The 17,766-nt window shown below is 38.2% G+C and overlaps 1 protein-coding gene and 1 long non-coding RNA gene across 4 annotated transcripts in view; one reads left to right on the top strand and one right to left on the bottom strand.

The window, feature by feature from the left end:
• LOC117801776 overlaps window positions 1-17,766 on the bottom strand; it is a 611,477-nt gene that overhangs the window by 549,956 nt on the left and 43,755 nt on the right. The gene's annotated exons all lie outside the window — the stretch shown is intronic.
• LOC109489291 (non-histone chromosomal protein HMG-17) lies at window positions 9,612-9,833 on the top strand. The gene has a single exon (XM_019797343.1). It carries the CDS (start codon window positions 9,612-9,614, stop codon window positions 9,831-9,833), a length of 222 nt encoding a protein of 73 aa, XP_019652902.1.

Here is a 17,766-nt window from a genome sequence, read left to right on the forward strand (position 1 = left end):
CCATTTGTTCCTCCTGACTGCCTTACAGATATTTTGTCTTTTGTATTCTCTGGTTTCAAGCTAATGTGTTTTGGTGAATGTTTCTTCTTTAAGAGCTGCTCTGGATTCATTAGCTTTATGTATCTGAGGATCAATGTCTTTCAATAATTCTGGAAAATTCTCCCATTCTTTTTATTATCTCTTTATGAAACTCAAATTAATCTTGTGGCAAATATCTCACTCTCTCCTTTGTGTCTCTTCATCTTTATCATATGCTCTGTGCATCTGTCTCTAATGGGAGGTAGCATTTTCCAATTCACCTTTATATGGAGGGCAAAGTGCTCCTGTCCCCACTTTCTGAAAGAAACTTCTTTACTAGACTTCACCTCTGAGTTTTATTTCCTGTCTCATAACTCTATGAGGAAGTTGAAGCTGAAGTTTACTAGGTTCAGTAAATATCCTCAGGACAAAACTAAAATTTAGAGGCAGTTTAGTTCTCTGGATTTCTATGTTCACCTGCCTTAATTTTAGCCTGATAATTCCTGACTTTATCACCTGCCCATTGATGCTTTTAAGCACCATTATATGGCATTTTTAGTAGTTTTCAGTGGAAGGGTTTGCCTGAGTACCTGGCCCACCATATTAACAGAAACAAAAGGTAAAATTATTCATGTAAATTTTCAGGTACAGACAAGGAGTTCAATAAAAAGTACCTGTTATTATTTTTAAAGTTGATTCTCCTAGCCTAACTAGCATGTCTGTTACCTTCTTTTCTTCATGGAATCATTATTCATTAAAAAAAAATTAGATGTTTTTAAATCAGTAAGGAACTAATTCGTCATTGTTTTTTCTACTAATAGAATGCCAAGGCTAAGTTCTGAATTCTAGTAATTTGAACCAGAAAAGTAAAAAGCCATAGTCATACATGTGTTTCAAGGCTCTCTAATAAGACAGGAAAAGAAAACCAGTTCCCTTTATTTTAGGTTTGAAAACAATACCTTTGATCATGCAAAACATGGTGAAGAGTTGAAAAAAACAAAAACAAAACAAAAACACAGATCAAATTATGCAACAAACTTTTTCAGAAAAAGAAAAAAAATCTATTTTTCAAAACATAAATATTAGTTGGTTAATATAAAATAAAACGTGTTTCATGGCTGTGTGGTTGTATCTGATCAAAACTCCAATGTTTGGTGAATGTTGCTGTCTCTGTCTGGAGGAATAGAAAAGAGGTTTGATGCTGTAATTTCAGAACTTCTAAACCAGACAGGGTTACTTTAAGGATACATGAAAGTCATCATAATCCTAAATCACAAAAGTAAATATGAACATGCCTAAATGCCAATATCTCCTTACTATTATCTCTTGCCAAGTTTCTACTGACAGAACTAATTAAAGGAAAAGTGACATTTTTCCACATTTATCTCATTGCTAAAATATCAACCATATGACTAGCTTTTGAACGTCAAGATAATGGCAACATTTAACACTTCTCAAGGGAATATGTCAAAGAGAGACCCAAACTGTTACTTAACACTGTTGCCCCTTTTCAGATGCGAAGCTATAATTCCAAGGACAGCAGTCTTCAAGAGTGGCACATCGTAAAAACAGAATCAATCATGATGGAATAGTTCTTTTATTTGTTTGTTTGGCTTTTCCCAGATATGTTATATGGATCAAGGTTATTGAAACCCTAAACTCTTACAGCTCTGAATTATGAACAGTTATCAGCTATCCTATGCAAGGATATAAAAATTTTCCACACTTGGACATTTCCCCACAAGTACAGGAACCCTAATGAAAGAGAAGCTTGGGGTCATGTAAGGTACATCCCCATCCTCAATGGAGAGATAGGCAGTAAAAGGAGGGGAAGTAAGCCAATCATGAGACAGTTTGGAGTTATTGTGAAGTGTACAGGACCAGTTGTTTGCAAGTTCCCAAAACCAGCCCCAGGAGAGGAACTGATAACTGGAACTACTGGAGATCAAAAGAATGAGGAGGCAGGCTTCAGACACCTGCCTGGCATATGTGTGAACTTTATTCTAGACTATCAAAATGCAAAGGCAGGACCAGGACACACTGCACAATCTGTAACAATAACAGGAGGACAAATATCAGTAACTAGATTGGACACCTATATGAGTCACACTAAGGGAAAAGCACAGCTATGCATAAATATATTAAATTTTTGAGAAGCAGATATAAAGCCTGAGTTTGCTGATTTCTAAATCTGCTCCCAGTTTTACGCCTGAATAATATGCTGATGGTTGGGGTATTTGAATCATGAGCCATAAGGGCTCACAGGTAATCTTAGTTCCAAAACCAAAGTAAGAATTCTATATTTTAAGGAAGAAGAAACCCTACACATTCAAAAGATTTTTTTTCATCTTTACCTATAATATAGATTGAAAGACAAACCAGGAACCGGAAAATATTCTTTAAAGAATGATTTACAATGTACAATAAAGTCCTCAGCTTTTTACTTCTTAGCACTGTGTACTGTTGAACCAATAGTATTGTAAAACCATTCAGTTTAGCAGAACAAATAGGAGTTCATACCTATCGTGTGCCAGGAAGTTTTCACAAAACAGACAAGTAAGACTGGAGCAAACATTCTTTATCAAGAGGCCATAAAGCCTCTAAGACGAGCCTTGCATAATTTCTTACTTTTAGTATTTAGGGTTTGTGTCCATGTGGCTCTAGACATTCAGTCACAAGGCAGGGGCACCATAAATGTTAACAAATGAAACAGTACCATTTATTTGGCCCATGTATTAGTTTTCTATTGCTGCTGTAACAAATAACCACAAATTCAGTGGCTTAAAACAATACTCACTATCTCACGTTCTGTGGGTCAAAAGTTCAGGCATAACATCTCCCAAGGTATCATTACTCAGGGATCACAAAGCAGAAATCAAGGTGTTAGCTGGGCTGGGATTTAATCTAGTTCCGGGGGAGATCCCACTTTGAGGTAGAATTCATTTCCCTGTTGATGTAGGACTAAGATTCCCATTTCCTTGACAAGTGGCCCTTTCATCTTCAACCCAACAATAGCACCTGAAATCTCTGACTTACTGCTCTGCTACCAAGCAGAGAAAGATCTCTGCTTTTTAGGGTTTATGTGATTATATTAGGCCTGCCCCAAATAATTCAGGATAATCTCCCTATTTTAAGTCTAGCTGATCAGTAACCTTAATTATATTTGTAAAGTCCCTTTTGCTATGTAACATCACATTCACACATCAGAGGGCCAAAATGTTCTGCCTACCACAAATCATTTAATTGCAAGTGATATAAATTGTAGTTTTAGCCAAAAGGGAGCTTATTGACTAATTAGGAAGTTAAGAAATGCTGCTGCCTTCATCTTGGGTAAAACCATGCCTGAAAATTTATATCTCAGACTCTCTCTCAGCTTTGTCCCCGGCTAAGTATGTGGAGAATGGCCTCATTTTCTCCTATTGTAGGTGGATTTACTTCAATTCCTATTTTGTATGTTCCCCAATTAGTGACCCACAGAAAAAGGGAACTTCTCTATTCTAATGTCCAATCAGAGCCCCCACTTTTTGGACTTTTAATTTAAGCAGAGTATTCCAGTAATGGGAAAGTGGTTGGTGCTCATTCATTCTAATACCATAATAACTCATTTTGATACTGAGATCCACTATATCTCTCAGATAGCTCTGGGTCATGACCTTTCCTGACTCTTACCTTCTTGCCCTCCTATAGTAGATGCTGTGGTATCCCATTTATATCCCCTTTACCAGCCAGTGTATCTACTACACAGCCTCTGTGTGTGCTGCATCTAACAGCTTATACCTGCAACTTTCTCCAGAACACTGCCCTTGCCTGACTGGGATATCTCATTCAGAAATGCCTGGGAGGTTTCAGTATCCCCCACTCCAAGGCAGCCAATGATTGATAGGGAGGTATGAAAGTCCATCCTAAAATATACACCTCCTAAGCTAAACATAAACTTTACGTAAGACCACATCATTGTGTAGCTCTTTGTTCTTACCTATACCACTTCCCTCCGTTCCTTACAAGTTTTCCTGAAGAACAACCCCTCAATAAACCATGGGCACCTCAATCCCTGTGTCAGGCTCTGCTTTTAGAGAACCTACCAAGACCTTCCTGACTCTAATTGCCTTAATGTCCCACCCAAATTCTCATTTTTGCTCACATCAGCCAGAGTTCATTTCTATTGCCTAAAATCAAAGAATTTCAACTAATACTCCAAGAACAGGGAAAGGGAGGAAAGGAGAGAATGCTTCATGATCACAACACCACTAGGGCCACATAAAGTGAAAAAACAGGTTGTGGTGAGAAAACTATATTGAGTGTCTTAAATCACTGACTAGTTTGTATGATCCAAGAGAGCAAGAACCATGTGCTAATCATCTTTTTATCTGCCAGAGCATGTAGCAAAAGACCTTGAACAAAACAGATGCTTAATAAATATGAGTGGATCAATTTCACGAAGGTAAATTCCCCAAGGTGATTACTGTATCACAAAACAATGTGGAAACAGGTCAACTGGAAAAAAATGGAAGTGTTTTTCTTACATGGATCATATTAATTACAACTAATATTTACCTAGTAAATCATAATCACAAAGTATATCTACATACAATGTTTCATTTACTCATTTCAACAATCACACAAGGTTGAGTTTTAACAATAGCCCCACTTTACAGATGAGCCTCAGGGAGGTAGAGACTTGCCCAAACAGCATAGATCGTAAACATTTAACAAGAACATCTGCTCCAAATCCTATACTTCTTCTTCTGAGCACGACCTCCCTGGCAAAGGCAGTCACCCACACACACACACGGTCTTGTATTTTTCCAGAAAGGACCTTGTGCTTGGTGTTCTTGGCACCTGAGATGAAAGAGAGTGACTAGACTGTGGTGATGACAAAGTGTGTGGTGCTCTGCAGTCTGTCACTTTTTTCAAAAAGGAGATTAATAGCAGCATAAAGTCAAGCCACAGAGGATGCCTAAGTGATGTGTGGAAGACAGCAGGGGATGAAGCAATCAGGAGTGTATGAAAAATCAAGGAAAACTTTGCCCCATTCACAGCTTTCAGTCAGATTTTAGTATTGCTCTCCTCTAATTCCTGGCATCTATTGTTTCAGCTGCTGAGCACTTGGAGTTTCTTCCCCCAGACAAAAGCAAAGGCAATCCAATTTCTCTTCAATTATAAAGTTTCACTCATATCCTTTAAAACATAATTAATGAGGGTGGTGTGTGGCCACTTCCAAACCAGGAGCCAAAACTTTTCCTTTAACCATTAGGAAAACATCTCCCACCCAGGGAGAAAGCTCCCCTTGCTTGTTCTCAATGCCAAAAAGCAGAGAGTGAGAACAGGTCATCCATCTCAAGTCTGCAGGTATCATACGAGCCCCTTGTCTGGTCATTGAGGTCCGAGAAAACACAGAACCCGTCTGAATAGCTCTTGAAAAATTCTCTGCAAATCTGTTTGAAATTGTCTGCTGGCTGGAGCTTTCACATTCACACTGATGGTGTCTGATTTTCCATTCTTTTCTTTAATAACATTTTTCTACCTAGGGCCACTGATTTCAACCTATTTTATTCTAGGGCTGTTAGGCTTCATTCCAGCTGGAAAAACAGGAAAACCTTTCCTGGGTATGACGTTATCCCTGCCAGCCCATCATCCACCTAAGGACTCACCAGGAATCACTCTGATCTTGCCTGGGAATGTCCTCAATGTCAGCCAGAAGATCCTTCCAAGTGGATTCCAAGCACACGCAAAAGACAAAATCATCTGCCTTGATACATTTGTTCTTTGACCAAGAATTTTAAAGTGCCTTTCCAAGAACCCAAAAATGAAATCTCCCTCCATAGATAGCATTTTATTGGCCAGTATTGTTACAGCCAAAAGGGGCTCAGCCACACATTTGCCTACATTCTTATTTAAGGGTCAGAGAATTTAAGGGATGTACCCTAAATCATCCAGGGGTTCAGCAGGCAAGGGTAGAGTTTCTTGTCCACACTACTCTCCCTAAGTCTTAGCATTGTTGTTTACAAAGTCTATTTTCTTTGAAAGAGCTTGTAAGTTTTTTCATAAGTCAAGCCAGTTATTTTGGTGCCAGATTCCAAATATAGGACCACTTCACCACTCTTTTTGTCTTTCATCCTCTCCATTTAAGAAGCTATTATTTTAACTAAAAGAACATCTAATGCTGATATATTTCATGGAGAGAGGATGTAGGGTTGAGGAAAGGGGAACTAAAATCCATTGATGGTCCCAGCAAGAAAGTGAAGACCTACTCAAAGTAGATTAATTCAGAGGGAGGTATTTCAGCAAGATGACTCACTAATGTGTGGACTTAGGAGAGCTACAAAGGCGAGTGCAATAATCTGGGGACAGTGACAGCTGAGGTCTCACCACCGGTGGATGTGAAGAGAAAGGAGAAGAAGCAGTTACCAGAATTCAGCAGGAGAGAGAATTGGGTGAAGTCCATTATCTTACGAAGAATTGTGACGTTTTGGTAGAGACACACAGCCAGGTCTCTCAGGGGAAGGGGACAAGGAGGTATATTCCTGAGCTGTCATCTCCCTCCCACAGCTTCTTGCAAGGGCCTCCCTTTGGCCCAACCTGAAAGGAAGCCTGCAGGCTTGGAGAGACCTAGTGACATAGTCGATACAGCTCAGCCTCTCAGGCCTGACAATTTTGCTAGGTTCTGTGATGTCTGGAAATGACAGTAACAAGAACCGTGCATAGCATTCCTGATATGTACCAGGCACTCCTGTTTTATTTCTTCTAACCCCTCCGCCACCCTATATTGCAGGCATTTTATATCTGCCTTACAGATGTGGAAACTGAGGCTCAGAGACTCTCAATAACTTGCCCAATGTGGTCACACAACTGGTAAGTGCCCCATCCTGGTTTTGAACTTCATTTTGTCTACAACCAAATCAAGTATTCTCTCTGTTATGTCCCATTGCATGTTAAGTACCCATCATTGTGTTTAGTACGTAACTAGGTTCAGTAAATGGTAGTTTGACAGGTAATATCATTAATGATAACAAAAGAGCTGCCTTTATCATGTAATCACTATGTGCTATGTGTTGTGCTAAGCACTTTATATATATTATCTCAGTTAATCTTTACAACCACCAATAAATCTTGTCCAAGAAGAAAAATTCACTTATCACTGGAAAGATGCACAAATTTTTACCAAGGGTTGTTTTGGCCATTAAAATATGTCTCTCAGATCTCCTTCTTCAGGGAGCATAATTGACTAAGAGTCCTGGGGCTGCATTCTGAAATCTGACTACTGTCTTTGTTCTGAGGTCACAATTTCCACCAGCTATTCCCAATCAGTGACTGAGTGCAACAGAGACACTAAAATCAGGCCTTCTCCTGGCAGATGTGAGATTCCTCTGATAAACAACTTTGTCTTGAGGACTCCTCAGTGACCTCACCAAACTCTTCTTAGAATTGCACTTTGCTCTAAGAATTGCACTTTGGTCTAGAACGGCACCAAGGTCTACCCAAACTTCCTTCCTACCTTCCCTCATTTGGGGTCAGATGTGCATTATAGTCTGAAGTCTCTCGCAGGCTTTCCCAGGTTCCTCCCCTTTTTTGTTCATAGGCATTTCCCCTAAAATTTTCTTGCAAGTTTAATTCTGTCTTGGTATCTTTTTTTTTTTTTTAGCAGATCTGCTTCTTAGCAGACCCTGCTAACACAGGAGTCTCACTGAAATTATAGACTTAAATATAGTGTTCTATAGATAATTATTGAGTATCTGTTATTTACACAGTTGTGTAAAAGATAAATCAAGCCAGCACCTATCCACAAGCAGCTTACAGTCTAGCAATAAATTTGGTATGTCCAAAGATATGCTGTTAGCTGGTTACCTGATATGCCAGAAGGAGAGACCATCGTGGGCGGTCAGATTCCATCTTTTGTGTTTAATGTTATTATCAGTGGGAATTCCATGCATGTTCCCTGGCAATGTGTTTCTTTGAAAACTTGGTTCTAAATCCAATATCAAACTGTGGTTTTTTGAATTGTAAGTGGAAATGGCTTGGCAGGAAGAAAAAAATGAACCAGCTGTCCTTGTCCAACTGTTTGAAATATGTATTTTCCAAGTATCCATTCTTTCCACTGTTTTTTTTTTTCCCAACAAAGACCCCACAAAATATGTTTGCACTCAGGAAGTCCTCCTCTCCTCTGAGGTAGATGACGGTAGAAACAAAGTCATTGACCTAAAACATTCTTTCTATTTATAGAACAGACTACTATCTATGTGCATCTCTCCACCCAAAGAAAAGACGAAAAATCTTCCCCTGAAATTTTCTTATGTAGTTATTTGACCAGTATTCTTTTCTTTCCTCATAAAAAAAAATTTTGTGGTGTATCACACATAGACACACACACACACACACACACCAGAAACACACAGAAAGAGAAAGATAATTCCAGTTGCCTCTCTTTTTGAGTCTGAGAATTAAGAAATGACAGACAATTCCAATTTTCTATCATTTTCTTGCTTGAGGGAAGTCACGGGATTTTATTTAAAAAAAGCCGTGAAGTCCTAAAAACTAACAAGTACCTTTTTAACAGGCATGGAGTCTATAACAACTGATGAATCCTGCCTCCAGAAGGCAGGATGAAGGATGACATAGATCACTTCAGTAACCTCCAGTTATGCTAAATTAGTTTAGTGATTCAAGTGATTTTTCACCTTTGATATGTAATTGAAAAAACAAACACATAAAAATTTAGTCAAACTATTGAAGGGAAAGAAAGCCTCGAAACCTTAAAGATGTCTTCTCAAGTGCTGGGATACGTCTATTTATACTGAATATAGCCTACCAGATGTAAGACATTAATGGAGAAAGTCTGCTTTTCTAGGGCTCTCTAAATGATCTGGCCACAGGTCTTTAGTTATTATACTTGTGGCATCTAGCGGATTCTGAGAATCCCAGCATGAGTTCTGACAAGTATTCAATGAAACATGGGTCCCAAGCTGTTATCCCTTCAACTAGGATCACAAGTGATATCTCACCAGCCTGACCAATCAGAGGTCTCTGTCAGTTGCCTGGCATCCAGGACACTTATTCAGCTGAAGGAGCAGAATCTGCTTTATCTCAGGTTTCACTCCAAATAATTACCCTTATTTGAAAATAATTCTTGACAGAAGTAGAAGAAAAATAAAAGTGTTGAAAACTCAACGAAATGAGTAAAATTTCATGACCTTTAGTAAGTCTCAAGAAAAGCCTATGTCTTTTACAGAACCTTGTCTCCCTTCTCTGTGGTCTGTAAACTTTCACGGTCTTAGCACATACAGTAGTTCCCCCATATCTGTGGGGGACAATTTCCAAAACTCCCAGTGGATGCCTGAAACCTCAAAGAGAATCAAATGCCATATATACTATGAGCTTTCCTATACGTACATACTTATGATAAAGTTTAATTTATAAATTCAGAGTAAGAGACTAATAACAGTAACTAATGATGAAAGAATAACTATAGTATACTACAATAAAATTTATGTGGAACAGTGTGAAGAAGAAGAGGTGAGAACGACCCATGTACCGACCAAAGCCCACATACTGCTGCACGCCCGTGTCCAGCACCTATGTCCCCCGCTGTCACCACCATGCCCAAGAAAGGCTGGAAAGAGAATGTTAAAGGAGATAAAACCGAGGTGAAAGATGAGCCACAGAGAAGATCTGCAAGATTATCTCCTAAACGTGCTCCTCCAAAGCCAGAGCCCAAACCTAAAAAGGCCCCTTCAAAGAAGGGAGGGAAGGTACCCAAAGGGAAAAGGGGGAAAGCTGATGTTGGCAAGGATGGGAATAACCCTGCAAAACAGAGATGATTTGCAGACCAGACACAGAAAGCTGATGGTGCTGGAGATGCCAAGTGAAGCATGAGCAGGTTTGATAACTGTGTACTTCTGATGACTGTACAGTTTGAAACACTATTTTTTATCAAGTTTTATAAAAATGCAGAATTTTTTTTTTACCTTTTTTTAAGCTATGTTGTTAGCCCCAGAACATTTCATTGTTTTGGGGGAAGGGCATATGTCACTAACAGAATATCTCCGAAGCTATATTGATACAGGAGGCAAACACCTTTTCCTTCTGGTTTTGAGAAACTTCCTCTTGGTTCCCAGGAGGATGGATTCCTTGATGTTGATTCACTTTAGCCACCTTGGCACAAATGCCTTGTGGTATGGAAAAACTAAAATTCATTTTTTATGTCCTCTTCTCCCTCTCTGCCTTCATCATAGATTTGATTCCCTTAAACCCAGAGACCTGTTGGAACCTGACACCAAGCAAGGTTCCCAGTATGTCAGGTAATCTGCACTTGGCAGTGTCACCATGGAGATGTCATCCCTCAAAAGACTTCTTTTCTTAGCCTGTGGATCTTCAGATTGATAATTCTGCCATTTTCACTTCATTTCCTGAAAGTCTGGGTTGGCTTGTGAAATGTTGTTGAACAACGTGCCAAATGTGAACTGTCAGCTCTCACTCTAAACCTTCCCTGTTCAGAGCATCACATGAAGACTGCATTGAGTTTTATAGTGGCTTTCTGATTTTGGTAGTGCACTGAAGAAGGGAATTTGAAAGTTGTTGTATACTCTTTTTTTTTTATTAGTTCCAGAGGTAGAACTGATTCATCAGTTGTGTACAACACCCAGTGCTCATCACATCACGTGCCCTCCTTAATGCCCATCACCCAATTACCCCTTCCTCCCCCACCTCCCCTCCAGCAACACTCAGTTTGTTTCATACAGTTCAGCATCTCTTATGGCTTGCCTCCCTCTCAATTTTCATCTTATTTTATTTTTCCTTCCCTTCCCCTATGTTCATCTGTTTTGTTTCTTAAATCCCACATACGAGTGAAATTTGTTATATACTCTTAAAAACTGACTGCCCATGTCCTGCCTGAAATACCGTGATTGTTTATGAAAAGTAACTTTAATAAAGTTGGATACAGTTTGAAAAAAAGAAGTTATGTGAACATGCCTTTTTCTCAAAATATCTTATTGTATTGAATTCACCCTTCCTGCGATGATGTGAAATGAGAAAATGCCCACGTGATGAAACAAAGTGAGGTGAATGGTGTAGACACTGTGATGTAGCATTACGCTACTAATGACCTTCTGAAAGTAAGTCAGAAGAAGGATCACCTGCTTCCGGACAGAAGCTGACTGCAGGTAACTGATGGGAGGTAGGGGGGTGCAGCAAACTACTGTAACTTAGTCCCAATCTGTTTTAACTGAGCTATTCTTATCTTCCTTTAATGTAGCACCTTGAGGCTAGGAATCCGCACATATCCTCTCTCCCTGTGATTCACCCCACCCAGCAAAATATGCAGTGATTTGCATATAAACCAAAAAAAGGAAATGAAAATTAGATGCCCTAAGAAAAATTAATCAATTACTTTTACCTTCACATATATTTTAACTTTCTGGACTACTGATTGATGATCAAATTAGTAAAAGAGAAATATTTCAAAAATCCCAAAGATCTTTTCTATAAAATATATATATATATATATATATATAAATCTTTATATATATATGTGTGTGTGTGTGTATATATACACACAGACATTTGTAAACTGAACAATATTTCTCTTTAAATTTCTATGACCAAAACTATTTATGTGACCACAGAATTGTTAACTGCTTACTTTTGTCATTTAGAGTCATTTTTTTTTTTATCTCTTCCTCTTTCCTGGCTCACTTTCTTCCCTTACATCTTACTGGGAAATTTCCCTTTCAGGTTGGGTTAAAAGGCTGTGGATTTCCTACTTTCTGTGAGACAGCCCACTGGAGGAAAACACTAACTGACCAGGATAGGAGAGATAAGATTCCCCTGAAGAATAGTTGAGCTTTAAGTGGCATTTCCCAGGGTTATACGGCATGGCATTTCGAGGTGGTTAAGTCAGAATTGTAGCGGTTGGAAGGAATCAAGATTCTAGCAGGAAGGTTAAAGCATTTAAAAGTTGAGACAGCACTGATCAAAATTTAAGGGGCCATCTGGGAAGCAATTCTGACTCCACAAGCAGCAGTTGCCAGTCTACCCCTTTTGTTTCATGCCCAGAATTTTTGGAGACAAGTTGATAAGAGGAGAAGCCGTGCAGGAAGAGAGAAAGTGCTTGCCATGCCAATGGCTTTTCTCTTCCTTTTATGTTCCTTAACTCAGCAACAAACCATAATCCTCATTAAACACAAATACAACAGGGGCCATTTTCACCTGACAAGAATTGCACTCTGTAACTGAAAGCTATCATACACTTTTGCTAGCACATTTGGTGTTACTAATGACCTGGAATACTGAAAGATTTTTTCCAATCCCTCAGACAAAAACAGAAGTGGCCACATCAGTTAGGCAGCACTAAAGAGAATTTTGAGCATCTGGATATTTAAGTAATTAAGATGGCCCAGAGTACTTCAGTCTATTATTAAGCGCAGATGAAAAAAAGTAGTTGTTTCCATAATTCACAGATATGTTCCCTGCCTTATCTTATTTGTGTCTTCTGCAGGCTGAGCACTGGACTCAGAGTCCCAAGAACTGCAAATGAGCCCTGGTACCACTTACTGTTTTGTAAAATGGGCAAATTACTTAGTCTCTTCAAGCCTGAATTTCCCCACCTACAAAATTGGATTATTTTTATCTGCCTTAGTCAAAAGATCTTGTAAGGCTCAAAAGAGGAAATGGATATGAAAGCATTTTATAAATTCTAAATCACTATGTAAGAGATGGTGTTAAAGGAATTAGCTGTTGGTGGGGGTCCTTAGATGATCTTTGCATGAATTCCACTAACCATCTAACATGTGGGTGGTCCTGACCTGACCACTATGCAGTCCTCAGGCAGACCTTTCATTGTCTAAATCCAGTATTGGGTAGAGCATGAATGAATTGAAACCAAATCAAATCTACGTTCTGCTTGTTCCTGACAGACCTCCTGTTAATTAGCATTCCAGAATTGTTTTCAAAGATGAGAATTTCAAGAGAAATAAAAATCTCATGGTTTTAGGTACCTAAACTATAGGGAATTGTCTGTCCATGTATTCTATTAAGTTATTTTGGAACATCCAAATTAAATGATATCAGTTTATGTATTCCATAAGAATGTACATAAATATTCATGTTCTTTGCTTGAGTTCTAAAAAACTGCAGTGAAAAGTATTCCTTTGCCCCTTGGATTTCAGTAAAGATGTTTTATTCTTCCTACTAAATCATTTCAAATTATTTTCCGTGCATTATATATCCTGCCATAGCTAGACTGCAGTGGCATTCATCCAGATTCTCATTTTTATATAAATGGTTTTAAAACACGTTCTCTATATTACATCCTAATCTCATGCTGGCCCAGCAAAATATACGTGATTCAATATAATGCAAATAATATTATGATGAGAAAAAGTTACCAAGGAGTCAAAATGGTGTTATAAAGACTTACTATAAAATCCATATGCTCACTCTGAAAATGTTCCAAATAAGCACTAGAAACTGACAGTTTAATGTGGTACTGAAAAGGTCAGATCAAGAAGCAAGAAGGCTCATGAAAAGGAAGCACGTGCAAAAGAAATCGCCAAACGAGTATCATGACTCCTGTAAAGAATTCCATATAACACGAGGCCCAAATTTCTAGTCCCAAACTTAATTTACTTCTGTTCCTATCAGAGACAAAATGTCTTTATGAGAATCACTGGAAAAGCAGAGTAATGTAGCTATTGTGTGTTTGCAATAATCCAAATCAATGGAAAATTTAGCCACAAAATACCTTCCTTGCATTAAATGTGAACACCTACATTTTAAATCTCCCCACATACCAAGACTTTACATGTCCGTCTGCCATTTAATTCAGTTGTCTGATGAGAATTCTCCATGTGCATCACACTTGACTCTGTTTTCTATACAGTTTGCATCTGGCTTTCTAGAATAATGTTTCAGGCATGGTTATTGGTTTATATCTTCCTATGGTGCTTTTTCAGAATGAACATCTTAAATAATTTTTGCTTACTTAAGTGTAGCTTCAAATATGCATCTTTTAAAAGGGACCTTGAAATATTTGCCAAGACCTTATAATTCAAACTTATGGCCTATCACACCATCCCTGTATTGTATCACATTCCCATAGTCCAGATGGAGAAACTGAGGGAGAAAGCGGAGACCCTGATCCAAAATATTCAGTGATTGAGTCCAGCAACAGAACTCATGTTTCCAAATTCCTTTTATTGTAATAGCTTTCTCAAGTTGCCTTAGAAGAGCTTCCTCCAGGCATGATCAGAACTCTGACAAACAACTAACTACTTTGAAAAACAACAAATTGTCTGCTGGAACTCCTTCAGACTCCTTGGCATATGTGAAATCAAAAGCCAATAGGACCAAATAACCTTGGCTCAGGCTGCATGACAATTCCAACAGTAAAACTGAAACACAAACATGCAACTGTTCAGAAAAAAAATAAAATAAAAGCTTCAACATTTCTCTCAATCCAACATAAATCAAAACAAACAATAACGGTCATGAGAGGCTTCCAAACTGGCCTGGACAAAGCAAATCACTAAGCTGCAATGTAAAATAATTGCAGACAAGCTCTCTTCTCTGAATCAGGCAGCAAAGCCCAGGATAGCACATCCTTTCCTCTTCTCCTTTTCCCACCAATATAGCCACCTGATCAGTGTCAGCTGGGGTATACCTGCTCCAAGGGGAAGTGGAAGCCAACCCCCAATCTGCATTTAAATGAGAATAGGGGTCAACAAAGTATTCCATCAGATAGTTTTTGCATTGAGGGAAAGCACAAGAAAATCAAAGCAGAACACAGAAATCATAGGCAGAAAGCAGGGTAAGCCAGCATTCTCCTAACTCTAGACTGAGAACTTGGAACAATGACAAGAAAAGACTGAATTTTGAGGATACTTTGGTTTGTGGCTACTGCTAAGTACCCTTATATTTTGATTCAAAAGTTATTTATTAATTCTTACAGCAACACTAGTAGCAATGTGCACTTAGGAATTTGGCCTTCTTTTTAAATCCAAAATTGATAGACTATTTCAGTCTCAAAAATATAAAGTGAGAATCCATAAAAGACAACAGTGTCATAGCAATCCGTTGTAAGTCAGCAAAAATAATAACACCAGAAACAAATATCCTCACTTGCTAGCTGAGAGAGACCACTCCCTCCCTTCAATAATGTTTATTACAGCATAGGTATGATTTTATGTTTACTTTGCACTATTTCATGACAAGTTCTTCCTCAGTTTAGGAGTCATTTTGGAAATGTTTTGAATGGCAAAGTATGTTTTGAATCATTCAAGAATTCATAACAAATTAAACTATGCAAAACCAAATTTCATACATTTCCGAGACCTATTTCTAAACTGAGAGCCATTCGAAGAAATTTTGTGTTCATGTATATTCCATCTGTTACAAATTCATGACTTTTTGAAAGGAAACGGTTTATAACGGGCATAGAATCATAAGCTTGTAAGCTAAAAGGCTTTGGAGACCACCTACTACAATGCGCTCAACAGAAAAGGAGACTGGGTTAATAGGCCTAACCCTAACCTCCAACATGACAATTTCAAATAGAAAATAAATCTATTAAGACATTGCTAATGACTTTGTAAAACATATTACAGGCTATTACTCTTCCATTAAAGGCTTGTTCCAATCCTTTCTCACTAACGCCAAAAGAGAAGTCAGCTTTGATATTTTATAACTTACTTCCTAAATATAAGAAGCCATATGTACACACAGTGAACTGTTTATAATTCTGATTTTCATATATTATTTGCATTTCTTTTTCCTAAAGATAATGTTTTCAAAATTGTGAGTGGGAAATGTATGTGTGTCTTTAAGAAATATCATGGGCACAGAGGAAACATGAGTAGGTGCCTCTCTGTGGCCTCTGGAAGAGAGCAAGAATTAATATTCATGGCTGCATGTAATGAATTTTCACTGTCAAAATCATTGCGACATTTCAAGGGGAAAAAGTTCCACAATTTCTGAATAGCTATAGTGAATGTATAATTTATGATATTACACCAACTGGTTATACTTTCTTCCTGCAAAGAGAATGAACTGAATTGGTGGGTATCAGCCTGCATATCAGAATGTGCCAGTTCACAGATCTCCTTTCATTCAAATAAGGGACTCCATTTGATGACTACTCTTTTATGACAAATAAATCCAGGTCTTAAGAACCCTTATTTTGGTAAAGTTAAAGACAGGCATAAAACAGCACGATTCCTGCAAATCCATGGAAACTTATCGGTCAAAGAACTGCAGAATTCTAAACTTGAGACCATCTTATTCAACATCCTCATTTCGAGGAGGAGAAACATCCAGCTAGAGAGGTAAAGTGCCTTGCTCAATGCCCCAGACAATAACGTATGGTTTATAACTAGAACTCTGAAGGCCAGTCTACCTGAGTGGTTCTTCTAATAAATGCAATGAGAGAACATAAGAGAAGTGGCTAATGTGGTTTTTCCTGAAATCAGAACGTGACCTCCACGTATACTCACATCTTTTCATCTGTGATTTCTGGTTGGTACTTAGCTACCACATTAAGTTGATATTCACATGTTTATAAAATAAACCTAAACTCAACTCCTCCAGACTATTACTATTTAAAACATATATTTTGTTTCCTCAAACCCTGAAACCTTGCTCTTAAAACTTTCACATAAAAGTTCCATCTATAATTTAAAGATATCCTACATCCATCTCCTTCATGATGCTTTCCTACAGACTTCAGCCAGAAACGGAATCTTCTAAACCCTAGGATATCCCACTCCAACTCTTATTTAACATTTGTCACATGCTTCTCTGTCGTGATGTTTTCTATGTGCACCTCATCTTCCCCAAAATGTCTAAAACACTTCGAGGTTAAGCCAGTACAGTATTTGCCCCTCAGTTACACTCCTAAAGCACACCATTTGTCTTTTGGGGAAGCCTATCAGCCCCTGAGAAGTCACAATCTGATTTGTATTATAGGGAATTATTTATGAATCCAGATCCTGCAACAAATTAAGAAGCCCTCATTGTCTAGGATTATGTTTATTTTTAAAAGCTCTAGTTGCATTTAATTAATTATTTTATGCCCTTTTACCCTAAAAATCACCTGGCTATACAAAATTGAGCAATAAAAACTACAGGGCTTCTCATGGTATGGGGTTAGAGGCACAATATACCAAAAAAAGGGGGGGGGACAACATTTTTAAAAAGATAGGAATCAATAAAAACAATGGTAGAACAATTTTATACAGATGTGGATAAGAAATACATAAATACAATAGATACAGCACTCAACCTTCAAAAAGACCTGAAATTTGCTTTAGGAAGTGGGCATCAGAAGCACTGTAGCTTGTGAGTTATTATGAAGTGATAGAAGGAGGGTTATCTGGAATCAGATGGAAAGTTTAACACCAGATGTGGACGGGTGTGGCTCCTAACACACACAGAGAACTGAGGTAGCTGGAGATGTATGAGATGTCTGTGTTTTGTGTTTTCCCAGGCAGCTTGGTTCAGCTGGGTGCAGTTTCCTGCCATCCCTTAGTATTTCTTGCAAAGGAAATTGTGCATAAGCCAAAGCAAAATTCATGTTATGCTCAAAGTGTTCCCTAATATATCAATTGCACTGGAACAAATTCACATTTTTAAAGTAAAGCGTTATAGCAGAAGTGACTGCATATGTATCTTTAGATGCCAGCGCTTTCATTCCTAGGGATTAGATTTCCAGGATAGAGATTGATGGGTTGACAGATTTGTGTCTGTGTTTTTGTTTTG

This window comes from Ailuropoda melanoleuca, chromosome 1, assembly GCF_002007445.2.
Source record: "Ailuropoda melanoleuca isolate Jingjing chromosome 1, ASM200744v2, whole genome shotgun sequence".
Lineage (NCBI taxonomy): Eukaryota > Metazoa > Chordata > Mammalia > Carnivora > Ursidae > Ailuropoda > Ailuropoda melanoleuca.